General features: G+C 47.4%; 1 protein-coding gene across 1 annotated transcript in view; it reads left to right on the top strand.

Annotated features, from left to right (window-relative positions):
- Positions 1-25915, top strand: part of LOC148524857 (fatty-acid amide hydrolase 1-like) — a 135720-nt gene that overhangs the window by 260 nt on the left and 109545 nt on the right. The window contains exons 2-3 of the mRNA XM_088471592.1: positions 43-95; positions 1396-1533. Of these exons, the coding sequence (XP_088327718.1) occupies positions 43-95; positions 1396-1533 (191 nt within the window). The remainder of the gene's footprint in view (positions 1-42; positions 96-1395; positions 1534-25915) is intronic.

Below are 25915 nucleotides of genomic sequence, written 5' to 3'. Positions count from 1 at the left end.
CGCATAATTGCTCCACTGCTGGATGTTCACACCTTCCTTCAGGATGTCCTCCGAATTCAACCTCCTTTCGTTCCTCCGGTGTCAATGTGGGATTTGTAAGTGGTTCTCCAGGCCCTTCAGAGCCCTCCATTTGAACCCCTGGAATCTGTGAAACTCAAGTGGCTCACAGCGAAGACTTTCTCCTGGCTCTTGCGTCCTCCCATAGGGTGTCAGATTTAGGGGCACTTTCCTGTCACTCCCCATTTCTGATCTTTCATCAGGACAAGGCTGTTCTTCGAACTTGTCCTGACTTCCTTTCCAAGGTTGTTTCTCATTTCCATATGAATGAGGAAATCGTAGTCCTGGGCTTCCAATCACCAGACCTCTCGGCAGGTGAGGCCTCGTTGAATGTGGTCCGTGCTCTCAGGATCTACGTGGACTGTACAAGTTCTCTTCGGAAAACAGATTCCCTATTTGTCCTCTATGGATTCCACAAGAAGGGCTAGCCAGCTAACAAACAGACTCTGGCCAGATGGCTTCGCATGACTATCTCACAGGCTTACACACAGATGAGCCTTCCTGTGCCGGCTACCATCTCTGCTCATTCCACTCGCTCCGTGGGCAGCTCGCTGTGGCACCTCAGCTGAATAGCTTTGTAAGGTGGCCACGTGTTCTTCTGTCCACACCTTTCTTATGTTTTATGCCTTCGATACCTTTGCCTCTCAGGATGCTTCATTTGGACGCAGGATACTCCTCTCAGTTCAGGAGCATCCCCACCCTTGAATACTGCTATGGGACATCCACTGTGGATCCTTATGGACCCTGAAGAAGAAAATGAGAGTTATGGTAAAACTTACCTTTGTTAACTCTCTTTCTTTGAAGTCCATAGGGTCCACAGGGCACCCGCACTGATGCCCCTGGCTTCTCTGGGTTGGGTTTCCTGGTCACCAGGTTTCCAGTCTCTTTGATGTAAGAGTGTGATTCTTCTGTGTACCAGTCTTCCTTCTCTCCTCTCCTCCTCCTGCCTTCGGCTTGTTAACAAACTGATTTGCCTCAGACTCAGGGACGGGGTTTACGGGGGAGGAACCATTGCTTCCTGGCAGTTGAAGTCTTAGCTGTTTGGTGTCCGGTCCATATCCACCACCTACACCCCACAGTAGACCCAGGTGCAGATCCAAGCCCAAACGATATACAGTTTGTCAGTGGTTCCCAAACTTTTTTGAATCATGGTGCCCTAAAGCAGTTCTGGCCAACCTGTGGCTCTTCAGCTGTTGTGAAACTACAAGTCCTAGCATGCTTTATCAGCTGATCAGTGGTAGGGTATGCTGGCACTTATATTTTCACAATAGCTGGAGAGTCACAGGCCTGCCTAGAGTATCATCAGTTTTTATTATGATATCTTTGTCTTTTACAAAGGATTTTTCTATTGTGGAAGATGCAAAAACTTGCACAACCTCCAAATACAGAACTAGCAAACCTGTGACTTCATTCGAATCCAATACAACAAAGGACAAGTATAAAATTGAAGATCAAATCACCTGTGATACCAGCGGAGTAATGTATCTGCTAACATGCCCATGTATGAAACAATTTGTAGGTAAAACAACAAGATCTTAAAACAAAGGATACATGAGCATCAAAAAAATATACTGCAAGAATTCGATGAACATAGTGTCTCACATCATTTTAAAAAAGCGCACAATAACCCTACTGACCGAGACTATACATTTTTCATTTTTGGACAATTTTTTTTTTCCCCATAGGTTCTTACATCTCTTACAACATACCTCTATTGAACCATTGACTTGGTCTGACCATGCCCCGGTCACTCTTACAATCTCTACCAGTCTTCTTTCCCCTAAACCTTGCACTTGGCGCTTAAATGAAAGTCTTCTTTCGGATGCTTATTGTAGACTTCAGTTGGACCAGACTCTCACTGACTATTTTGAACTAAATCACACTCCTGAGGTTTCCAGCCTCACTGTTTGGGAGGCTCACAAGTGCATTCAGTATGATATACCGTTGGCCGCAACGGCAGCCCGACAGAGGAGGAAATCCCGATCGTCATAAAGGTAAGTATAAACTAATCTAATTCTACCCCCTAACCCTCCTTTAGGGTGCCTAACCCTAACCCCCCTCTGCCTAACCCTAATCCCCTAAGTGCCTAAACCTAACTCCCCCTTCCCCGCCACCTAAACCTAAGTCCCACGGGGGGTGCCTAACCCTAACCACCCCCCGGGGGTGCAGAACCCTAACCCTCCCCCTAGCCCAACCCTAACCTCCCGGAGGGGGTGCCTAACCCTAAGTACCCCCTGGGAGCCCCTAACTTACCCCCCCTCCCCCCGAGCGGCTGTCCACACCCAGCGCCCGGCATCACTTTGATCAGGATCCCGGGCGCCGGTCTCCCAGCGTCGGTAAAATGACAGGCGTCTAGATTTGGACACCTGTCATTTAATCCTCGCCGGGATTAAGTAGTTGGGAAGCCGGCTGTCGGCATTGCAAAGGCTGGCTTCCTGAACGTATACCCTCTCAAATGTGTATTGAAGGGTAAATTGATTGGTCGTAAGCCACAATTGCTCCAGCAAATTAGATTGTTTGAATTGAAACACAAAAAGGGGTATTCAATATGGGAGCGAAAAGTCCGTGCTGGACTTTTCGCTCCACATCGGAGATTTTCCTGGGATAAAGTATCGGGCACGCGCCCGCTTTATCCCCGTATTCAATATAAAACCTACGAAAACGGGAACCTGCGAAGTGGGATCTGCGAAAAAATATGAAATTTACCTGGAATAAATTGTAGGACCCCCCTAAAGCTGTAAAAACATGGGGGATCACTATGGGTACCCCCGTTTTAGCCTGCAAATGAAAGTCGGCAATTTAAATAGCCGCAGCAGGTGTTTTTTTCCCGACATTGAAGAAGTGTTGCAGAAGAGCACTTAGGTTATTTTTTTCATTTGTTTAAGTGGTCTCATCAAATTTGGGGTACATGAAAATGGGTACTAGCATATTTTTATGTCCCTAAAGTAAGTTTTAAAAAATTCTGCAATTATGCACCTGCCGCTAATAGCCTATTGTAGAAAACACCTGCCGCATACTTGCAGAATAGCCCTGAACCTATTTCCCTATTGTTATACAATTTTTTCCTTTTTTTTTTTTCACCCCAATTTTTAAATTAATTTTTTGGGGTATCCCTATTTTTTTAAAAAAACTTTTTTTTACAGTTATTTTTAAAATGTCAATCCCAGGGGTCCAGGCTAATTTTTTTAAGCCTGCACCCCTAAACCCCAATTCTGCACTTTTTTTCGCCACCTATTCAATGGTGAAAAGTTATCCCCGTTTTTATTCAAAGACTTTTCGAACCTGCGAAAAGTCTTTGAAATTGAATACGGTGTAAAACCAAAACCAGCAAAAATGACATCATCGGTGCGAAAACATCGCAAAAACTGAGTTTTCGCTCCATATTGAATACCCCTAAAAGCCTTTTTGACAGCTGCAGATCAGAAAGCTTTATCCTTGGCCCGATCTGAATAAATATATATAAATATATAAATACCTGGTAATAATCTGAACTCAATAAACTAAAATCATTATTTTCAATGGGGCAATAAACCAGGTAAATTGTTGGCACGGGCCTTGCGGGCTCAGAGAGCGGTATCTTTTATAGAGGTGGTCAAGGATGGGACTGGTAGAGATTGTAGATTGACCCCCACTATTGCCTCAGCATTTCAATCTTACTATTCGCAGCTGTATAACCTTTCGTCCTTGGGCTCTTCCGCAGAGGTTGGCGCTTTTCAGGAGACTGTATCTAATTATCTCCGGAAGGTTAGTTTCCCCTCTGTCTCCGACGGGGATAGAGACTGGTTAGACAGCCCATTCACATTGGAGGAATTGGAAGAAGCTCTAAAAAACACCACTACTGGTAAAAGCCCAGGCCTTGATGGCTATACGGTTTCGTATTATAACATTTTTAAGACCACTCTTTTACCCAAGATGTTGTCGGCTTTTAACTCTGTGGGGCCTATTCATCATAACTAAAGTTTCCCAGGAGGTAATTAGGTTTAGAACTCGCATGGAGTTCTACCTAATTACCGGAGGAATTCATAATTCCTCCTCCCTATAACTATCTATTCCGAAAAGCTGTCATTTTTGCGATGACAGCTTTTCGGGAAATAGACAGTTATCCCTGCCTGCTCTAACTTACCGCAGCTGGAAGCAGTGCTGCACATGCGCTGTTACATCTGTAAAACCAGCGCATGCGCAGCACTGCCTACAGATGCGGTTAGTTTGTGTCCCCCCCTCCGCTCACCTCCCCCCCGTTCAGCACTTACCTGCCCGCGCAGCAGCCTCCGGCTCCATCTGCTATGCTGTCATGTGGTCTCCCAGCAGCACACAGTACTGTTTAGAAAAAAAAAAAAAAGATTTTTTTATTTGTAAACTTTATTGTGCTCTGCTGTGGAGAACACATGACAGCATAGCAGACGGAGCTAGAGGAGAGACCAGAGCGCCGTAGGGAGATGCCGGGGGACCTGCACACGCTGACACAGGTAAGTGTTACCTGCTTTTCGCCACCTCACAGTGGCGAATAGTAACTCCATCAAATTCCGAAAATACATAATTTATCTCCTGTGCTAAGTATCTTCATGAATACTAAAATAACGTTATTTAAGGAAAATGTCTTTTAAAAACTTTATTTTAGTGTTGATGAATAGGCCCCTGTATCTGATAAGATAGTTTTTTTATCCCAGTCTCTTGAAGCCCATGTTGCGGTTATCCATAAGGACGGTAAGGACCCAGCCCTGTGCTCCAGCCAGGGCCGTAACTAGGGGGGGGCTGAGGGGTCATGTGCACCGGGCGCCATCCTCCAGCGGCACCGGCCACATACTTCTCTGTGCCGGAGGTCTGCAGATAGAGACCTCCGGCAGTGGTGCGCGCAGGACAGTGGTCACTGAAAATCGGCGGAAGATCCCGCCCTCCCTCCTCCTCACGGAAGTTAGGGTAAGAGCTCAGGGGGGGGGAGGAGGGAGCGGAGAGGGACGGCAGTGCTGCACAGGGCGCACTGCCGTCTAGCTACGACGCTGGCTCCAGCTATAGGCCTATCTCCCTACTGAATACAGATATTAAACTATTTGCCAAGCTTATTGCGAACAGACTGAAGATTCTTCTTCCTGCTTTAGTTCTTTCAGACCAGGTTGGTTTTGTCCCGGGCCGGGAGGCACGAGACAACACTACCAAGGTAACTGACTTGATGCATCTTGCTGTAACGGAAAAGTCCCCAGCTCTTCTGTTATCCACTGATGCAGAGAAGGCCTTCGACAGAATACATTGGCATTTCATGAGGGGTTTATTGGCACACATGGAGTTTGGTCCTGCCTCCTTGCATAGGATCCTGGCTTTATATTCCACACCTATGGCACGTATTAAGATAAATGGTGCCCTTTCTAACCCACTGTGGATTTTTAATGGCACTAGACAGGGATACCCCCTATCCCCCATTATTTTTGTTTTGTGTATGGAGGCATCGGCTAGGACTATTAGATTAAACCTTGGCATGTCTGGGTTGTTTGTAGATGGGCGTGAATATAAGCTGGCCTTGTTTGACAACGACCTTCTGGCCGTCTTTACCAACCCCTCTGTTTCTGTACCTAACTTAGTTTACTAAGCACCGGGACTTTGGTGCTCTCTCTAATTTCAAAATAAACTACTCTAAATCTATAGCAGTTAACCTTTCACTCCCCCCACAGTGGCGGAAGGTTTAAAGGCCTCTTTTCCCTTCTCCTGGCATCCCCCAAAGCTTAAATACTTGGGGATTTGGTTGAACCGTGACCTGTCCAGGTTGTATTCAGCTGCGTCCAGATCATTGCATGATGATGTCATGACGCGGCGGCCGGGTTTGAGGATGGCTGCTGCACACACTCATGAGCTCCGCCTTCTGGCTCTTGCAGTGGGTAATGGGAAAGATGACGTCTCTCCCACAATGCAGAGCACGCCAGCCCGGGAGGACTGATGTGCGGCGGCATTAGCGCATGCAGGGGGGTTTCTGTGTACCCAGAAACCCCTCCTGACGAACCCAGTGATCGCAAAATTTGAGCGGGTTATGTAGTGTATGGCTGTGCTACATGCAGAGCACCGCAACAGCCAATCACCGGTGAGATCTCAACCAGTCCCCACCGCTGTCTCCTCAGCCAGCAGGTAGCACCATCCAGCCACACAGACACTGGCTGGCCCACTCCCTCCTCCCGTGATTGCCATGACCCACCCACTGCCAGGAGCAGCAGCAGCGAGGGACGCACACAGTCTTCCCCCGTTCCTAGACTGGACTCGGAGCGACATCCTCACGCAGCCACGCAACTTGAGACCCGGAAGTGGAGCACAACAAGGTGATCACAGGGAGTCTGGCTCACACAATACAATGGCAGTGTCACGGCCAGGGTTTCTTGGCATGGTACCCGCCGGGTATTACCTGTGAGGTTGTTATGGCGGGGGGTCTCTGGAAGCGGTGCTGGTGTTTGGCGAGGGGCATTGGCTGCGCGTGGTTCTGTGCAGGCACATTGTTACTAGGCCTGGTGAGGTCTGGCGGTGTTTCCGTTCCGTGGGCATGGGCGCCGCCATCTTGCCTGCGGCCATGTGATTCCAGCTGTCCAATCTGGTAGGTCTTGTGCTCATTCCAGCCAGTCACAGCACGGCACTGAATATTTAGGAAGGTCCAGAGCCTTCCTTCCTTTGCCAGTGCAACATGTTTCTCAGCTGCGGCTGAGAGAGAGTACCTGTGCCTTATCTGCCTGCCTGTCGGTTACGCTACTAGCCTGAACCTTGCCTGCTCCAACCTGCTGGACTTACCTTGCACCCTCCATATACCTTCTTACCTGCCTGAGTACCTGAACCTACTGTTTCCCTGCACCTTGCTTCATTTCACTCCCAGCTGGACTTCACTACCTCTGCCTGCATCAGTTACAGCTCACCATACCTGCATTTAGTTACAGCTCATCATACCTGCATTTAGTTACAGCTCATCACCATGTCAGCTGATAGTTATTTTCAGCCTGTTGCACTATGGGGTAATGAATTCCTTTGTACATCCATGGAGGGAAGTTATAGTTTGACATGGGATTTATTACTATCTTTAATACCTTTGGTATATCCTCTTTTTAAGAAATTTATTCATTTTGGGTTTATATGAATGATTCACAATAGGAATATTCTACAGCTTGTTTAGGTCAGAATCTTCATATGTATTCAACTAGAATTAGTATATAGTTAGAGGTACTAATGGAATTGATTATATTTCACTTCCATTAGATCCACTCTGTTTGATGTTTTTTTTATCTAACAAGTGTATTACTGAGCTGTAAAAAAATTTTCCAGGTTGGAAGGTTCTAAATATAGCTAGGATTACAAGGGTCCATATGTAAATAAAGCGGTTACCAATGAGACCCGGGATCTAGAATGGGTACAAGTGTTATTTCCCACCTATAAGATATGATACCTCATTGTCACTGATGGAGGGACGTACTGTGGACCGCGGCGTTAATCACGCTGGGCTCCACGGGTTATACACTTCCTAGTGCGGAATAACATATTATTGGATCGTATACCGCTGTGGAGGAGGAGTCCCAGTGGAACGCAACGTTGTACGGCGTTGCGTTCCACAGGCCGCTCGCTTCCCAGCGGGCTGATCCTTATGATCTACATCTTTTAGCTCTGTCATCTGTTAGCTGTCAGAGGATCAAAACGAGGTTTGGGACGCAGGGATACTTAATGCCGCGCCCCTCCCCATGGCTATTTCTCCCTGCCAAAAAACATGTGGTTTATATACACCAATGGGAGATAAGCATATAATCCTCTATAGGACGGAAGATATGTCCATACAATTAGAATATAAGTAAGTGGGTTAATATCCTTATTATATTATATAAGAGATCGGTTTGCCTCCATTTGTGTTTTATATAAAACTTAATTTTGTATTAAGGATAAAATATGTCAATGTTTTGTAGATTTTAAGGGTATGAGTGATGCAATTACACTCAGCGGAAATTAATCAATTCTAATGGGAGGCACTATTTAAGAGGCACATTTGAGAGACCACAGACACCTTGAAAAAGCTGCCAGAGCGGCAGTGAAACGCGTTGGTGTTACACCAGGATTCAGGCATCATCTGCACCTGCATTTGCACTTCATTTGGAAACCTATTATCGTTGGGACTCAGTCCTTATTTGAAGAATTCATGATCTTCAGCCTGGTACCAGGAACTGTGGACATTGAACTGTGACTTTGAGCATTTTTCTTCTCAGACCACCGCTACTACGAATTATTGGACCACCCTTCAGAGACTTACAGAGGTAATATTTGTCCATGTAGGAGGGTCCATGCGGTGAGGACAAATTATGTGCTCAGTCACTTATTGGATTTCCTTTTTCAGCTGATTGTTCCACCCAGATCCAAATACGGAACCCATTCCAGTGCTAAACATTTGGTGCGGTATATTTTGTATTACCTGATATAGGTGTATATTGAGGATATCAAGTCTACATTAATTTTTTGACATGCATGTCTATTTTTTATCTTAAATAGTGCCTTTTTATATTATTTTTATTTTTAATTTTCTCTATATATTTTTTACTACTTGCAAGTAATATTTATAGGTTGAATGCTATTTAGTGTTATTTTATGTGATTTAATGTGCTTTTGGTATTAACCAATAAATGATTCAAAGATTTAGCGCTGCTTTTTATATTTAATTTTCTGCATTTAGTTACAGCTCATTATACCTGCATTCTGTTTTCATCTCACCATACTTGTATACTGGACTATTCCTGCCTGTCACTATCTGGACATTTTCTCATTAACCCCCACTACAGTAACCAAGTGCACTTTAGTGCTATACCTGGACTTTTTCATTTGCCATTCCCATGTCTTCTAAGTCACTTATTAAAAACTTCACTTTTTCATTTAAGTCTGCTTCTGTGTCTGCTCCTATCACCACCCCGGGTCCACAACAAATTCAGAACCTCACAGCCATGTTTATACATATATATTTAATGTGTGTGTGTGTATGTATGTGTGTAAATCCTGCATTTGATCCCTGGGCGGCGGAAGCTGTGGCTGGAGCGTGGATTCAGGTAAGTGTATTTTTTTATTTTTTTTTACGTTTGTATCTGCACTGCATCGGGGGGGGGGGGGGGGGTGGGCACTTCTGGGGGCATCACTATTGGGGTTGGGGATTCTACTGGGGACTACTATTGGAGGGGCTACTGCTGGGGGCACTGAATCGGGGGACCTCTACTGGGGGGGTACTACTACTGGGGGGGAACTACTGCTGGGGGCACTGCATCAGGCGGGGGGACCTCTACTGGGGACTACTACTGGGGGGCACTGAATAGGGGGATCACCACTGGGGGCCTGCATACGGGGGACCACTACTGGAGGTACTGCATAGGGGAGACCACACCTGGGGGCACTGTATAAGGGGCACTGAATAGGGGGGATCACTACTGGGGGCCTGCATAAGGGGGACCACTATTGGGGGCACTGCATGGGGGGGACTACTACTGGGGGCACTATATAAAGGGCACTGCATAGGGGGTACCACTACTGGGGGCACTACATTGGGGGGGACTACTACTGGGGGCACTATATAAGGGGCACTGCATAAGGGGGACCACTACTGGAGGCACTGTATAAGGGAAACTAATGAGGGGCTGCATTTGTGGGACCACTCCTGGGGGCATTGCATGCTGGGGGTACAGTATAAGGGGAACTAATGGGGGCTGCATAAGGGGGACCACTACTGGTGGTACTGTATAAGGGGCACTACTAGGGGCCTGCATAAGAAGGACCACAACTGGGGACATTGCATACTGGGGGTACTGTATAAGGGGCACTACTGGGGTTAAGTAGTGTTCCCACTAGGCTGTTTTAGCAGGGCGTGATGCCCTGCCCTCGTTCTGGAGGGCAAAAAGCACCCTGCCCTCACAGCCTGTGGATCCCGTCTTCACCCGCGAGTCGCAGTGTCTCGCGGGTGGGGAAATGTGCGGTGACCCAGTCACCGCCGGAGAATAGACGCTTGGTGCTTGTGGGGCACTATATAAGGGGGCTGTCTGGCGTGTCCGTAAGTGCCGGGCACGCCCCCAAGAGTGATGAAAAGGGGACGCGTCTTATAAACATGCCCCCTTTTCAATGGCCATGCCCCCTTTTCGGGCGCGCACACCCAAGGTGCGCGCAGAGAAGTGCCCTCTCTAGCTCCAGCGCCCTGCCTGCCACTGGAGCTAGAGTGAACACTAGTTAAGGTGCATATGGAAAGGAATGTTCAGAGCGACAAGAAAGGGGTGTGTGTCATGTTGACACGCCCTATTTTTAAGTGACCACATCCATTTTTTTGACGCGCACATAGGGGGGTCTCCATTTTTAAATTTGCCCTGGGCTCTAAATACCCTTGTTACGCCACTGCTTGTATATTGTTCTAAGATTAATTATATTTGTTTGAGCATATACTAAGAAGTGAGAGGGGTCATGAATAGTAAGGGGAGGAGGCTTTGCCTGGAGCCAGATGCTGACGCGAGGTGGGTCTGTCTGCTCTTGAAATGCCAGGGCCTCTCTTTAGTCCCAGTCCGGCCCTGGATCAAGGAAAGCCAAGCCTACCAGGTTGGTATCTACAAATCTAGGCTGAAAAATGGCATAAGAGTATTTTGCAAGTATACCTATTTGTGATTTTAATTGAAATAAATACATTTTGAAAGTAAGAGTCAGAGCAGCAGTACAAACGCACAGTGCTTATATCATACCTACCAACTGTCCCGCATTTAGCGGGACAGTCCCGTTTTTCTGGAACTGTCCCACTGTCCCGCCCGCGGGCCGCAGGGTGCCGCGGTGGGGGGGAAGTTGGGGGAAGCATACACGCTGCTCTGCTATGCGTGTATGCAATAGACCTCTGAATGGACAGCGCAGCACATCCCTAGATGGACAGTACAGTGCCAGATTAATGTCCACATGGGCCTGGAGCTGAAATTTATGAAGGGCCTATTGTGTGCCGCTGCAGGGGGTGTGACCAGCGCTGCAGCAGTGTTACTGGTGATGTGGGGTCATGACCAGTGTGGTATAGGTGTGATTTACATAGGGGTGTGCAGGTGGCGGAACTACCGGCAGTGTAGCTGGTGCATTCCACTGGGGCCCACTGCAATAAAGGGTCCTGCAGCTGGCTGCATTATAATGAGTCAGATTGACTGATTATACACCACCACGTGACTCCAACCCGTCCCAGTGGTAACATTATGGAATGATGCGCTACCTATGGTCGTGGATATGATCCGGCCGGAGTTGGCTGGGCCCCCCTCTCCTCCCCTTATATCCTCTCTCCTACTTGCTCCTCCCGGTCCCGCCCTGCTTTTCCCCAACTGGCCTGGCTCTTCCTCTCTGAGGTAGTCCTTGCTACTGGTGCCTGGGATCTGATGTCACAATTTCGTGACTGTCCCTGTTGTTAAAAAAATCCAAGGAGGAGAGGAGGATCCACGAGCTGCAGATCTGGGATCACGTAAGTAAATAGTAATATAAGTAATATATTTGTCATCCACTGCCTGTCACCCTCTCCCTGTCACCCAGTGCCTGTCACACACTGCCTGTCACCTCTGCCTGTCACACACTGCCTCTCTCCCTGTCACCCTCTTCCTGTTACACACTGCCTGTCACCCTCTCCTTGTCACCCTCACCCTGTCACCCACTCCCTCTCCCTGTCACCCAGTCCATGTCACCCTCTCCTTATCAGCCACTGCCTGTCACTATCTCCCTGTCACCCTCTACCTTTCCCTGTCACCCACGGCACTATGAACTTGGGGTGGGGCAAGGAGGGGGGAATTGGTATGAAAAAATACCGCCGTGCCTAACCCTAATCCCCCCTCTAAGTGCCTATCCCTAACCACCCCCTTCCCCGCTGCCTACACCTAAGTCCCCCGGGGGGTGCCTAACCCTAACCCTCCCTCCCCCTAGCCTAACCCTAACCCTCCCGGGGGGTGCCTAACCCTAACTCCCCGGGAGCCCTAAATCTAAGTCCCCTCTCCCCCCCCCCGCGGCTGTCCGCTCGCAGCGCCCGGCATCTCTACGATCGGGATGCCGGGCGCCGGTCTCCCGGCGTCGGGGAAATGCCGGGCGTCTACATCTAGACGCCCGGCATTTCACCCTTGCCAGGATATGACAGTCGGGAAGCCGGCTGCCGGTATTTAGGCAGTCGGCTTCCCGATTGCATACCGAGGAGGGGGGCCCAAAACATATTTCTGCACATGGGCCCACCAGTCACGAGTTCCGCCACTAGGGGTGAAGCCTGTGTTGTGGGTGTGTTTTGACTGTATACAGTGCCATAACTACAGGTATGCGACTGGTGATGCTGCACTGCTCTGTTTGCAGCACTGTCGCTACCCCATGGCCCTTGTTACTGGCTAGCAGGGTGCTTGCACCATGCAGCCAGTATCACTCCTGCAGTGCTGCCCAGTCAGACACTCTGCAGTCTTTGCAGCGTCCTCAGGATGCTCCGGGCAGTGTTGCAATTCCAGGCCCCTCTACGGGACAGCATGACGTCATGCACTTGGGGGGCAGTGCCAGACACAGGGCGGTCTGGAGTAAGCTGATTGCGTGTGTGTGTGTGTGTATGGGTGTGTGTGTATGGGTGTGTGTGTATGGGTGTGACACTCTGGATGGCCTGTATAAAACACACTGACCCGTTTATGTAATCAATGTTTCAGAACTTGTATTTGTCCTTTTGGTAATCCTAACAAAGGAATGAATACAAGTTCTGAGACGTTGATTACTTAACTGGATTTTAGTGTGTTTTATACAAGCAGACAGTAAAGCTGACTGAGAGAATGCCACGAGTGTGCAAAGCGGTCATCCAAGCAAAAGGGGGCTACTTTGAGGAATCTAAAATATAAAACATATTTTGATTTGTTGAACACTTTTTTTTGTTTACAACATAATTCCATATGTGTACTTTCATAGTTTTGATGTCTTTAGTAGTAATCTACTAAATAATTAAAATAAACAAAAACCATTGAATGAGAAGGTGTCTCCAAACTTTTGACTGGTACTGTATGTGTATATGTATATATATATATATATATATATATATATATATATATATATATATATATATATATATATATATATATATATGTGTATATACAGTCAGGTCCATAAATATTGGGACATTGACAGAATTTTCATATTTTGGCCTCTATTCACCACCACAATGGCTTTGAAATGAAACACACAAGATGTGCTTTAACTGCAGACTTTCAGATTTAATTTGAGGGTAATTACATCCAAATCAGGTGAACGGTGTAGGAATTGCAACGGTTTCTATATGTGCCTCCCACTTTTTAAGGGGCCAAAAGTAATGGGACAAACTAAACAATCCTAAATATAACTTTCACTTTTTAATACTTTGTTGCAAATCCTTTGCAGGCAATTACAGCCTGAAGTCTGGAACGCATAGACATCACCAGATGCTGGGTTTCATCCCTGGTGATGCTCTGCCAGGCCTCTACTGCAAATGTCTTCAGTTCCTGCTTGTTCTTGGGGCATTTTCCCTTCAGTTATGTCTTCATCAAGTGAAATGCATGCTCAATCGGATTCAGGTCATGGGATTGACTTGGCCATTGCATAACATTTCACTTTTTAGCCTTAAAAAACTCTTTGGTTGCTTTTGCAGTATGCTTTGGGTCATTGTCCATCTGCACTGTGAAGCGCCGTCCAATGAGTTCTGAAGCATTTGACTGAATATGAGCATATAATATTGCCCGAAACACTTCAGAATTCATTCTGCTGCTTTTGTCAGCAGTCACATCATCAATAAATACAAGGGAACCAGTTCCACTGGCAGTCATACATGCCCATGCCATGACACTACCACCACCATGCTTCACTGATGAGGTGGTATGTTTTGGATTATGAGCAGTTCCTTTCCTTCTCTTCTCTTCGCATCACTCTGGTACAAGTTGATCTTTGTCTCATCTGTCAATAGGATGTTGTTCCAGAACTGTAATGGCTTTTTTAGATGTTGTTGGCATACTCTAATCTTGTCTTCCTATTTTTGTGGCTCACCAATGGTTTGCATCTTGTGGTGAACCCTCTATATTCACTCTTGTGAAGTCTTCTCTTGATTGCTGACTTTGACACATATACATCTACCTCCTGGAGAGTGTTCTTGATTTGGCCAACTGTTGTGAAGGGTTTTTTCTTCACAAGGGAAATAATTCTTTTGTCATCCACCACAGTTGTTTTTCGTGGTCTTCAGGGTCTTTTGGTGTTGCTGAGCTCTCCGGTGCGTTCTTTCTTTTTAAGAATGTTCCAGACAGTTGATTTGGCCACACCTAATGTTTTTGCAATCTCTCTGATGGGTTTGTTTTCATTTTTCAGCCTAATGATGGCTTGCTTCACTGATAGTGACAGCTCTTTGGATCTCATATTGAGAGTTGACAGCAACTGATTCCAAATGCAAATGTCACACCTAGAATCAACTCCAGACCTTTTACCTGCTTAATTGATAATGAAATAACAAGGGAATAGCCCACACCTGTCCATGAAATAGCTTTTGAGTTGATAGTCCCATTACCTTTGGCCCCTTAAAAAGTGGGAGGCACATATAGAAACTGTTGTAATTCCTACAACGTTCACCCGATTTGGATGTAATTACCCTCAAATTAAATCTGAAAGTCTGCAGTTAAAGCACATCTTGTTTGTTTCATTTCAAAACCATTGTAGTGGTGAATAGAGGCCAAAATCTAAAAATTCTGTCAATGTCCCAATATTTATGCACCTTACTGTATATATATATATATATATATATATATATATAGTGTTCAGTCTAGCTCCGGCGGCAGGCAGGGCGCCGGAGCAAGAGAGGGCAACCCCGAAAAGGGGGCGTGGTCATGAAAAGGGGGCGTGTCTATAAAATGCGTCCCCTTTTCGTCATACTTGGAGGCGTGCCCGGCGCTTTCCGGACATGCCGGGCAGCCCCCAAGCGCTGCAGAAAGGGAGAATATATGTCGGGCGCATGCGCCCGGCGTCTATTCTCCGGCGGTGACCGGGACACCACATGTTTCTCCACCCGTGGGACACTGCGTCCCGCGGGTGAGAACGGCACCCGCAGGCTGTGAGGGCAGGGCGCTTTTTGCCCTCCAGAAGGAGGGCAGGGCGCCACGCCCCGCTAAAAGAGCCTAGCGGGAACGCTATATATATATATATATATATATATGCTCCTGTACCCACCTAATTTAACACACACACACATATATATGTATGTATATATATATATATATATATTATATATATATATATATATATATATATATATACACACACACAAAACATACATAAATAATACACAGAGGGCCTGATTCAGACCCGCTCGCAAGCGCTATGCGCTCACAAGCGGGGTTGATGTTTGGCCACTGCGCATGTGTGAGACCCGGCTAGCGACGGGCGCTCCGTCGCGACGGGTCTCGCACCAAAAGGGGGCAGCTGTCTATGTTGATCGACAGCTCGCCCCATTTTGGAGACGGGCAGGGGGGCGGTTGGCCAAATGGAGGTGTTCCCAAGGAACGCCTGCCATTTGGAGGCGGCCCCACTGACATCACGAGTGATGTCAGTGGTGAGCTTCCGGCTCTATTAAAAGCCAGAAGCTCACTGGGGCTTGCGGGATCGAGCCCCTACCACAAGGGTCTCGTCGCAACCCCCGATGGTTGAGACCATCGTGACCATCACCTGGCCACTCGCAATAGCTGTGGATGGTCACCCACAGCCATGCGAGCGGCCAGGAGGCCGCACAAAAATTATTAAAAAACGCCCTGATTCAGAGCGAGCGCTCTTTCAGAGAGTCCGGCTCTGAATCAGGCCCAGAGGCCAAACCTTACACTGACCTTAAGCTTGAGCTTAAGGCACATAGAGGCAGAGCTTCGACTGCCAGTGGTGGGTGGGGCTTAGGTCGACCAGCCGAGAGGGGGTTGTGGAGGTTACGATGGGCTCAGCTTTGTGTGGCCGGGAGGTGAGTGAGCTGGGCAGTAAGTTCGGCTGTCGGTGGTGACAGGAAAAAAATCTTTTTTCCTGTCTGCACTGCAGTCAGTGTATCCTGTGGGCCTATTTTCAATGGGAGGTCTGGAGCTGTAGCTCCACCCGCCCAATTGTTAATCCGGCCCTGGGACAGTACAGCACACTCAACCAGCCAGCCCTCTCTGCATGGAGACTCGGAACCTGAGCCTGACTTGGATCCTACTTGGAATCATTATGTTTGGGTTGGTCCGGTTCTACACGTGACAGTATCCCACACACGGAATGACAGGGTGGGGCAATGGAACTGGGACTGGTGTACTGTGAGAAGACCAAAAATGAGACAATACAAAAATATCCTCTGTAAATCAACTCAACATAAGTCATGACAGTCGGTGGGTTAAATATCATTGCATCAACTGACCCACGATTTCTTGGAGTTAAAGAATTGATGCCCATGGGGCAGCTGGATCATGATGACATCACACTCTAGACCATTTGGGATTTGGTGGCTTTGGATGCTGTGTTTAGAAGAACTGTTTGGTGGAAGTGTCATGGGATCCAGTGAGATTTCAAGCTTTGCGAAGAGTACTTGGTCCCGTTCCACTGCTTTCAGACTGAGTATTGACTTGTCTTTAAGGGCATGAAAGGGGAAGTACCGAGGATACTAATAGCTGTGCTGGTGTTGATCCCTTGTGATCAGTTGGAACTCTCAGAGACACTCAGTTGATTAGGAGGATTTTGCTAGTTAAAGAATATGGACAAAGGTGGAAGGGTCAACACAGCAGAGAGTGAATTTCATCAAAGCACATATGGTTAGAAGGACAGATTCACATATTTGGAATAACAAGGAGAAAATGATTTTAGCCAATGCAACGCACAGAACAGGTCTTTGCAATGTGGTCTCTAAAACGACCACTAGGTGGTGCAACAGGACGGTAATGTAACACTTAACCAGAAAAAAAAGCCTTATGTGGTTAAAAGGTTTAAGGCTTTAAATGTAATGTGATAGTTCTATAATATTAAAAAAAGGGGTTGGGTGTGGAGTCGAGTCCGCATTCTTAGAGAAAAGAAAAGCAAAACGTAACTTTTAAAGAATTTTTTTTTATAGAAGTTGATGTGCCTTACATTTTCTGTAATGGTTAAAAACACAAAAGGACAGTAGATGCAAGGAGTTTCTACATGCAACCCTGATCGCTTACATCTCTAAGAAAACATACAGTACATGCATGCAAATGTGACTGAAATCACATATGTCATGGGTAGAAGAGACATAGGACCTCATTCAGAGGCGGTCATAAGCGGCCGCTCAGTCGTACGCCTAACGACCGAGAAACTGAAAAAGGAAGCAATCGCACAGCCGGTCGGTCGCAACCAAAGTGACGCCCATACGTGAACAATACACCTCCTCTGATAGTAGCTAGCGATCGAGTCAGTCGTTGTGACGCCCACAAAAATTAACAAAAACCATATAGAATAAACCATCCCCATGAAATGTATTTATTCTTATTATTTGCTAATGCAAACTCAGCTGAATCAATTACGAGCCAATTAACAGTGTTATTAGCTACAACAAACGATTATTAGCTGCTTGCATTGTGTGGCACAAAATAGATACATCAATCCTAACAGGTTATTGGGCAATTTCACTGTTGCTAGGACTCTGCATACAAATACTTTCTTTCTCAACATGAACTGTGTCTGTCTCCGCCTACCAGGTCTGCCAGATCTCAGAAGAGAACTGTCCCACAACATCCTGTGCTGAGGCCACTCCCCCTACTGTGCTAAATGGTTGACAGGCATGCCTGTTTTTAATCTCTGCTGCTGATTGGACTAAAACACACAAGCAGCAATGTATACAGCCTATTATTTTACCTCCGCTGCGCTTCTGACACAGTGTCCAGGACACATGCTGTGCAGCATCACCCGGCCTCCCCCTCCTTCCCCGCTGCCGCGATCGAGGCCCGCTAAGCCCCGCCTCCTCGCTGAAAGGGACGTGGCCTCGGAGCAGTCGGGCCCACCGGGGAATTACCTGGCTCCCCGCTGGGCCAGTCCAAGCCTGGGCATGGGAGGCGGGGGCCTGGGGCACCAGCGACTGAATATGGGGGCAGATCTTTGGTAAAGCAATCTTCCCGGAATGTGAAGTAGGCGGCAGTAGACTGGGAATTTTGTGATTTGTAGTCCCACCACAGTGGCGGTCTTACAATATCTTGACTCAAACTCAGTCCGTGGTTTTCCCCTCCATCAGTGGTATCAGGTGGCTTTCACCTCCATCAGGAGGACTCTGAGCCTCATACTAATTGCACTATACAGGTCACTATCTTATCTGTCCAGCTGGTTTGGTGTTCGTATTGCAGCATCTTACGCCATGCATGGCGGGAGACACCCTCACGCAATCCGGGACGTGCAATAGCATCCCCATTCAATCCTATGGAGACGTACTCCCGCGGACGTGCAAGTGCGTCTCCATAGAACTTAATGGACACGCGATCCCGGATGTGCCATAGCGTACTGTGGTGCGTGGCTGTATATACTATATGATAGATAGATAGATAAATAGATAGATACCATATTTATTTTCCCTTTTTTAGGAGGGGTGGCCAAATTGTAACTTGGCTCCGGGCGTCTGGGATGAACTTACGCCACTGTTTGAAACCCCTAAGCTGTAGGACAGTGGTACATCATAGCTGTATAGATAGTAGAGAGTTAATCTTTCTCAGTGTGTAGCCAATGGTAGAGTTATTAAGGCGTGGTGTGGGAGGAGCTACAGTTTACTTAGGGCAGCTGCAGATATGAGACGACCTCTTTTCAGCTTTTTCCCCTCTCTCCCAATTCTTTATTTTAATTTTTCTTTGCCTATTTTTGATGTCGCTTTTTTTCTTTGGCGTTGGGCGGGAAAGAACTGCAGCCGGGAGGTCAGTGGGCTGATTAATAGGTCACTCCCCTTTGATATACCTTTTGGCTGATTGTCGCTGTTGGGGTCAGCAGCCTTGGTTGGCTAACCGTGCGTTGGAAGGTATAGGGGAGTCTCATGTGACCTATGGACTTTCTGAGTGGGCAAGTGGCCCTGCAAGTTTTTCTAGTCATCTGATTTGGTAGTTGCTGACCTCTGATGGCTGCTGTTTCTTTCGGCCATCACCATAGTTAAGTTATTGATTGATTGATAATTAATAAAAAGGCTGACCAGTTTAATATATGCATTTAAGTTAATGTACTAGTGTCAATTGTCGATAGGGCATTAATCTTTCTTTTTTTACTAAGGGGTCTATTCAGCAATGATTTTTTTTCAGAAAAAATTCAGAAACTATCATTTCCGCATTTTTTATCTAAATCCACTATTCAGCAATGGGATAATGGAGAAGATAACACAATTATCTTCTCCATTAATTCCCATCTCGCAGAGTACCGCACTGTAGGGATCAGCCAATGATCTCTACAGTGCTTCAATGCTTTTTGCTATTCAGCAAAACAAAAAGCGTTAAATTGCTTGAAAAATATTTACTTTATATAACGTCATCTCAGAATGGCGTCATACAAAGAAAATCCTTACATTTCCCGAAAACTGCAGGGACAGAGGGAAATTTTCCCATAAGTCCCTGCAGGATCTTTAAACTCCGCCCAGTCTCCATGCCTGCTTTGTGGTGACCGGCGAGGGTAAGAGTCTTCTACAGGGACGAACTGGGGTTGTAGATCAGCCCCGGCAGTTCCCCCTGTGCGCACACTGTAGGCACGTGAGCGCTCGCAAAAGGGGCGTGGTTATGTTTCACAGGGGTGTGAGGGATCATAGACCCGAAAGTCTCTCCATCACAAAGAGCCGCTCTTACCAAGAGAGCGGTCCTTTGTGGTGGTCATCATGCATACCGGGGTTATGAATGCCGGCATGCATGCGAAGGGCGGCAGGATGCATTCCGCCTGCGATGCTTCATTCATCCCGCCCAGTGTGTGAATATTGCTCATCTGGTTTTACGCAGGTTTCCTAAAACATAGGAAAAGCTGACATGCCCATTTGTCATTTAGAATGGGAAATAGATATTAAGGAATGATATAACACTGATACCGTACATTTGGTTCTTATACTGTTCCTTTCAGTAAATAGGTTTAGCAAATCTTGTTGTCCTAGAGCAGGGGTTCCCAACCATGATACTCAAGGCACACTAACAGTCCAGGTTTTAAGGATAGCCATAGTTGTTCACAGGTAACTTAATTAGTACCTTAGTTATTTTGATTTAACCATCTGTGCTTAAGAATGGATATCAGTAAAACCATGACTGTAATACCCCTTTTCCACCTAAATTCCGGGTCTGACCCGGAGTTGGAACAAAGTTCCTATCCGGATCAGACCCGGAATTTTGCCGGCGCCGACTCGGGATATTCCCGAGTCTGCGCCGCTCACACTGCAGACGTCATCTCCAAGCGCCACTGAAGCCGGACCAATCGGCCGGCTAGCAGCGCACGCCAGATCAACGTGACCCGGAGTGCGCTGTTCTCATAGCAGGGTTTCACGGGCTAGGCCCGTGTTAAACCCTGCTAGTAACCTGAGTTGGATTGCCGGGTCACTCGACCCGGCGATCCAACTCTCTCCCCTTTTACACCAGGGAGCTGCCCGGGTTAACCCTTCAAAAACCCGTGTTTTAGCTCCGGTGTAAAAGGGGTATTAGTGTGCCTTGATGACCAAAGTTAGGAATCACTGTCCTAGAGTGTATAAGGAAAATTATTTTGTGTGATGAGGGAATGAGACCATACACTGCTGGTAACTTCCTGAGCCTTGTGCCTTATTCTACAGTGTGAGGTTCTCTCAAGAATTCCAATGCAATTTCAGTGCCTTGAGTGTGTAATGTGGAATAGCTGCAGCTGATTGGCTGGAATAGTAACCTGCAGCCTGGAGAGCCACCTCATATGCACCATCACTCAGCTTCCTGGTCTCATCCTCCTCCTCTGTGACATCATAATTGGGGGGGTCAAAGGGTGCAATAGTGCCTTGCTATGATACTGAGGGCCCGATTGAGACCCGTTCACTAGGCTGTGTTCGCACATAGCCTGCCGATGTTTGCAATGTGCGCATGTGTATGCATTGCAATGTGTGAACCAGTCCATGCGATCGCAAAGCAATCGCCCCTTGTATACAGATGCCTCGCTAGCTTGAGTGACAGGACGAGCCGTTTGTGGGTGGTGACAGGGGTTGGTCGATGGAAATGGGGGAGTGGTGGTGTGAACGCAGGCGTGTCTGAGCGTCTTAACGCCATTTCAGAGGCGTGCATAATTAAGACGCAGTGTCATAGTACATGTCACATGGCTGAATTACACACGGAAGCACTCGCAGTGTTGGCGGTTGGGTATGGTCTGCCACAAGTGCTGCGTATGGGTCCGATGTTACTCGATGTTACCAATTGTTGCATACACTTCCTGGAGAGTCAGGCTGGTGGGCATCTAAATACACACCGCGATCGCACACCAAGACATAGTGGGCGTGCTAATGCCTTGGTGTGTGATCGCGGGATTTGCATACTTTGGCTTAGAGATGAGCGGTTTGGATTCTGTGGAATCCGAACCACTCCGAACATTGGGGATCCGAGTCCACCCGAACGATGTTCGGGTGTTCCCCGCCTGACTCGGATCCCCGTTCGAGGCCGAGCCGCAGCTCCCTGATGTCAGATTCTCGCGAGAGAATCTGACGTTAGGGCTCCTCTAGTGCAAGGGCTGGCTGGCAACTTTTAGCCTGGGGGGCAAACACAAGTAAGTGGCCCTGGCTTTTCTACCAGCACATTGTGGAGCTTGGCCCCAACAGGGTTACGCCATCTCCAGATGGCGTTACCCAATAGTAGCCTATGGGCTAGTATTTTGAAAATTCTTCCGGAGAGGGGTGCTCCGAATTCTTCTCTGTTGGCCCCTGAGAGCAGTGTACACCGAGGACCCGAACCAGAAAGCAGTGTGACAGCTGTGATAGCGTAGCTCTTCCCCAGGGCAGGCTCTTATCGGAGCCCGTCTCCTGGCAAGAGGATTTTAGTAAATTTGCATCAAATTATTAATTTACACATTGCAAATTTGGGCGTAAAATATTTATCACATCCACATTTAAATTGCAGATTGTGATAAATAAGCCCGTTAGTAACAGACAGTTGTGATTACCTGTCATCCTTAGGTTCAGTTTTATGGCGCAAATGCAATTGGTCCTCTGTCCAGCCACCTGATTGCAGCCACCAGCCATGCGGTAATAGGGCAGAGGCAAACATGCTGGGAGGGGACATAGGCACAGATGGGGAGGGGGAAGAGGTGCAGATGGAAAGGGGGAAGAGGTGCAGATGGGGAGGGAGTATGGGCATACCTTATATGGAGAGGGGGATGAAGCTCAAACTTTTCAGACAGTAAAAAAGACTGCCGTGGAAAAGTGACAGTGGAGGAGACTGCAGGAGAAAAGGAAATAGTGGGAGAGACTGCAGGAGAAAAGGAAATAGTGGGAGAGACTGCAGGAGAAAAGGAAATAGTGGGAGAGACTGCAGCAGAAAAGGAAATAGTGGGAGAGACTGCAGGAGAAAAGGAAATAGTGGGAGAGATGGAAAGTGAATGAGACTACAGTGTAGGGGATAAGGGGACCGTGGGAGAGACTGCAGGGGAAAGGGGACAGTGGGAGAGACTGCAGGGGAAAGGGGTCAGTGGGAGAGACTGCAGGGCACAATGGATAGTGAGAGATACTACAGGGGTTAAGGGGACAGCCAGAGGGATTGCAGAGAAAGGGGTCCTTGGGAGAGACTCCAGGGGAGAAGGGGACAGTGGGAGAGACTGCAGGGGAGAAGGTGACAGTGGGAGAGACCTCTGTGGTGTGCACTGCAGTTACAGTAGGGTCAGCCTTCTTTTGTGTGGTGCCAGTAGAAGCAGGGAGGAAAGAGAAGTGAGGAAGTGAAGAGAACTGGGGGTGGGGCTATTGCAGAGCCAAGGAAGGGAAGCTGTTCTGGTGGGGGAGCTTGAGGGGGGAAACTGTGTTAGTATGCCGGGACCCTTCTCATGCTAGCTGCACTGTGCCACAGCCTGACACTGACAGCCAGGAGGCAGGTCGAGGAACCTTCCCGGCTGTCACTGCTAACATCGGCCCCTCACGCACAATTATAGTAGGTCTGACCTTACTCAGGTATTGCAAGTCTTGTCACATACAGTAAGTATTCAAGCTGCGTATGCTGTCGCAATGGCTCATTTATGCACGCCTATGTAAGTGTTCAAACGGGCAGGCACGCCTGCGTTTTTCTGACCACCTCCCCCGTCACCACCCCCAAATGCTGACCTGACATCACTCACTCTAGGATGGCTTTCTGTAGTCTGTGTGATCGCAATGCGAGTGCAATGCTGCTATCGTGTATGCGCAGTACGCAACAATCAGCCATCTGCATATGCTGTTGCAGTTGCGATCCATGCTGAATTAGGCCCTAAATTCAGCATTCTGCCAGAGGTGGTTTGTGTATGGGTGCCAGACAACTATAAAACACATGCTACTCTTCAAATGATGGCACTACCGAGACATGTCATCGAAACCATTTCCTCACAGACCAAGGAAACAATTCACTTAATGCAACACCAATCACTCTCTGTGCAGCCATTTAACATCAGATACACCAAACACACTTCAGGGCAGTCTGGTAGAGTGCAGGAAGTCTATTTTCAAGAAGGATTAGAAATAAGACAAAGCTTCAGCTAACTACATTTCCCATACTGCGGGAGAACTACAAGTCCCAGAAAGCCCTGCCAGTCACCAAATACATGCTTCTGGGGCTCTTTATGGTACCAAAATTTGCATAACCACTAGATGCTTGCTCATCTGTATGCATTACAGTCACTCTGCTGCATGTTCAAGGTGAATGATTGACAGCTTTATTGCAAGATCTTATGCAGCAGGTCTCTTTGGAGTATGAGAGCTGAGGAGCCAGGGGTCACTGCATGCAGCCAGTTATTAACTGTACCTTGCGGTCCAGGAGGAGATGCAGCGGGAGTCCAGGTCTCCAGGATCTCAACCTGGGCTGTTGTTTGTAGAAAAACAGCCCGGCCTCCATCTTCTCTGCTAATTGGCCGGGGTTTGCGGCTCTCATAGTGTCGGTGCAGTGCGGAGATGGATCGCGTCTGGGTGAGACCTTCTCGGCTCACAGGGCATGTATTGGTTGCTGCTGGCTCCTGTCTCAGCTGCTTCCTCATCAGGTGGTGCGGTGACGGGGAGGGTGAGTGAGTGAAGCAGCTGACTCCGGGAAGGAGCTTACGGCCAGCGGCCCTAGTGCCACACAATATGTACCGGCCCGGGGGGCAGCTGGCACCCTGCCCCCCGGCCCAGCCCACCACTGTCTCTGTGTATCCACAATCACAACTCCCTGCTCCATTTGTTTGACGGTTATTTCTCTATTGTTCTGAAATTCTTTAAGTGCTTCTACTGTACCTTTGTTTTGGTGAGATTGGGAGTTCTTCTTTGTTTTTTTAGTGTGTAATGATTCAAGGTGGTACATACTATCAAAGTCTATCAGAGGTGTTTATATTGTTGTCTTTCAGATAACTGAGATTAAAGTTTGAGGGTGGCTTGTGGTTACTGTTTATGGCTTTTGTCAGCAAATTACTGTGTGGGGTAAATTTTCTAAAGGGCAATTTAGCATTTTTGTGCAATTTGGTAGCTAGTTTGAAAATCAGAGATTTATTGAAGTCAAAATCGATGCCAAATCGGCCAAAAATTTAACTATAGAGCAGTTTAGAACATCGGAATGACCATCAAAACTTTACATAGATGATGGAGATTTACTAACGGTCGGTTCTGAATTTGACCGAGAAGCATCCAAATATCGACCAGACAATAGACCTGCTTGAGGCAGGTGAGTTTGGGAGAATCACTGCACAGATCACTATGAACTTAAGCCTAAAAACAATTAAACAGCTTTATATAAACTACTTTTATATGTTATGTTACATGTGCGTCCTAGACTGTCTTTTATACCGGTATTAGAAAAGCTAATATATACGTTTGTCCAGAAAGGTTGGTGCAGCCTGGCACTGTCCATCGGGATGTGTCTGTCCCGGGTTGTACTCTGCTCTTTACCATGATCCTGCATGCCATGCACACGTGTGCAGGAACAGAGCCTTAGGGGTCTATTTACTAAGCAGTGTTAGTAGACAGAGTGAAAAGTGATAAGAAAGGGATAAGGTACCAGCCAATCAGCTCCCAACTGTCATCTCACAGGCTGTGTTTGAAAAATGACAGTTGGGAGCTGATTGGCTGGTACCTTATCCCTTTCTTATCACTTTTCACTCTGTCTCCTAACACTGCTTAGTAAATAGACCCCTCAGTCTGGTGAGATCGCCAAATGTGAGACTGAGTTCTGCAACCTGGCAACTGATCTAATTTGCTGCAAAGACTGCCTGTTACAGACAAATTACTGATGGGATGCGCCCAACTAGTGACTGCCTGACAGACCTACTCTTATTAATATAATCAGGGTAGATCTGAACAGAGGATGGCGGGCTTCCAGTGGTGGCCATAGGCCACAGGCTGTACGCTTTCCATGGTCTGTGGTTTGTGCACCAATGTTCTACTTCTATAGTACCGAAATCCTTTTATGAATTATTCACCGAGCCTTTACACTGGTAGATGGTATGCAGTCAAACTTTTGCCTATAAAGGAGCATCATCTCAGCAAGTTAAGTATAATTGTATTCTATAGCACTTAATGCAAAGCTATTAGCTTATGTTCTCTTACAAATAGTTGCTGTGCGCTCGCAAGTGGGTCGATGGTGGGGCACTGCGCACTGCATTCTGGGGCTCGCTACAAACGGGGCGGCTGTCGATGTTGATCGACGGCGCGCCCCGTTTTGTAGGCGGGGAGGGGGGGTGGCCAGACAAACGGAGGCGTTCCTGAGGGAACGCCTGCCATTTGTGGGCGGCCCTACTGACA

Source organism: Taudactylus pleione, unplaced genomic scaffold (genome assembly GCF_031769625.1).
Source record: "Taudactylus pleione unplaced genomic scaffold, aTauple2 ptg000115l, whole genome shotgun sequence".
NCBI classification, from domain to species: Eukaryota; Metazoa; Chordata; class Amphibia; order Anura; family Myobatrachidae; genus Taudactylus; species Taudactylus pleione.
The sequence above is the reverse complement of the archived record's forward strand: the minus strand, read 5'-3'. Positions and strand labels throughout refer to the sequence as shown.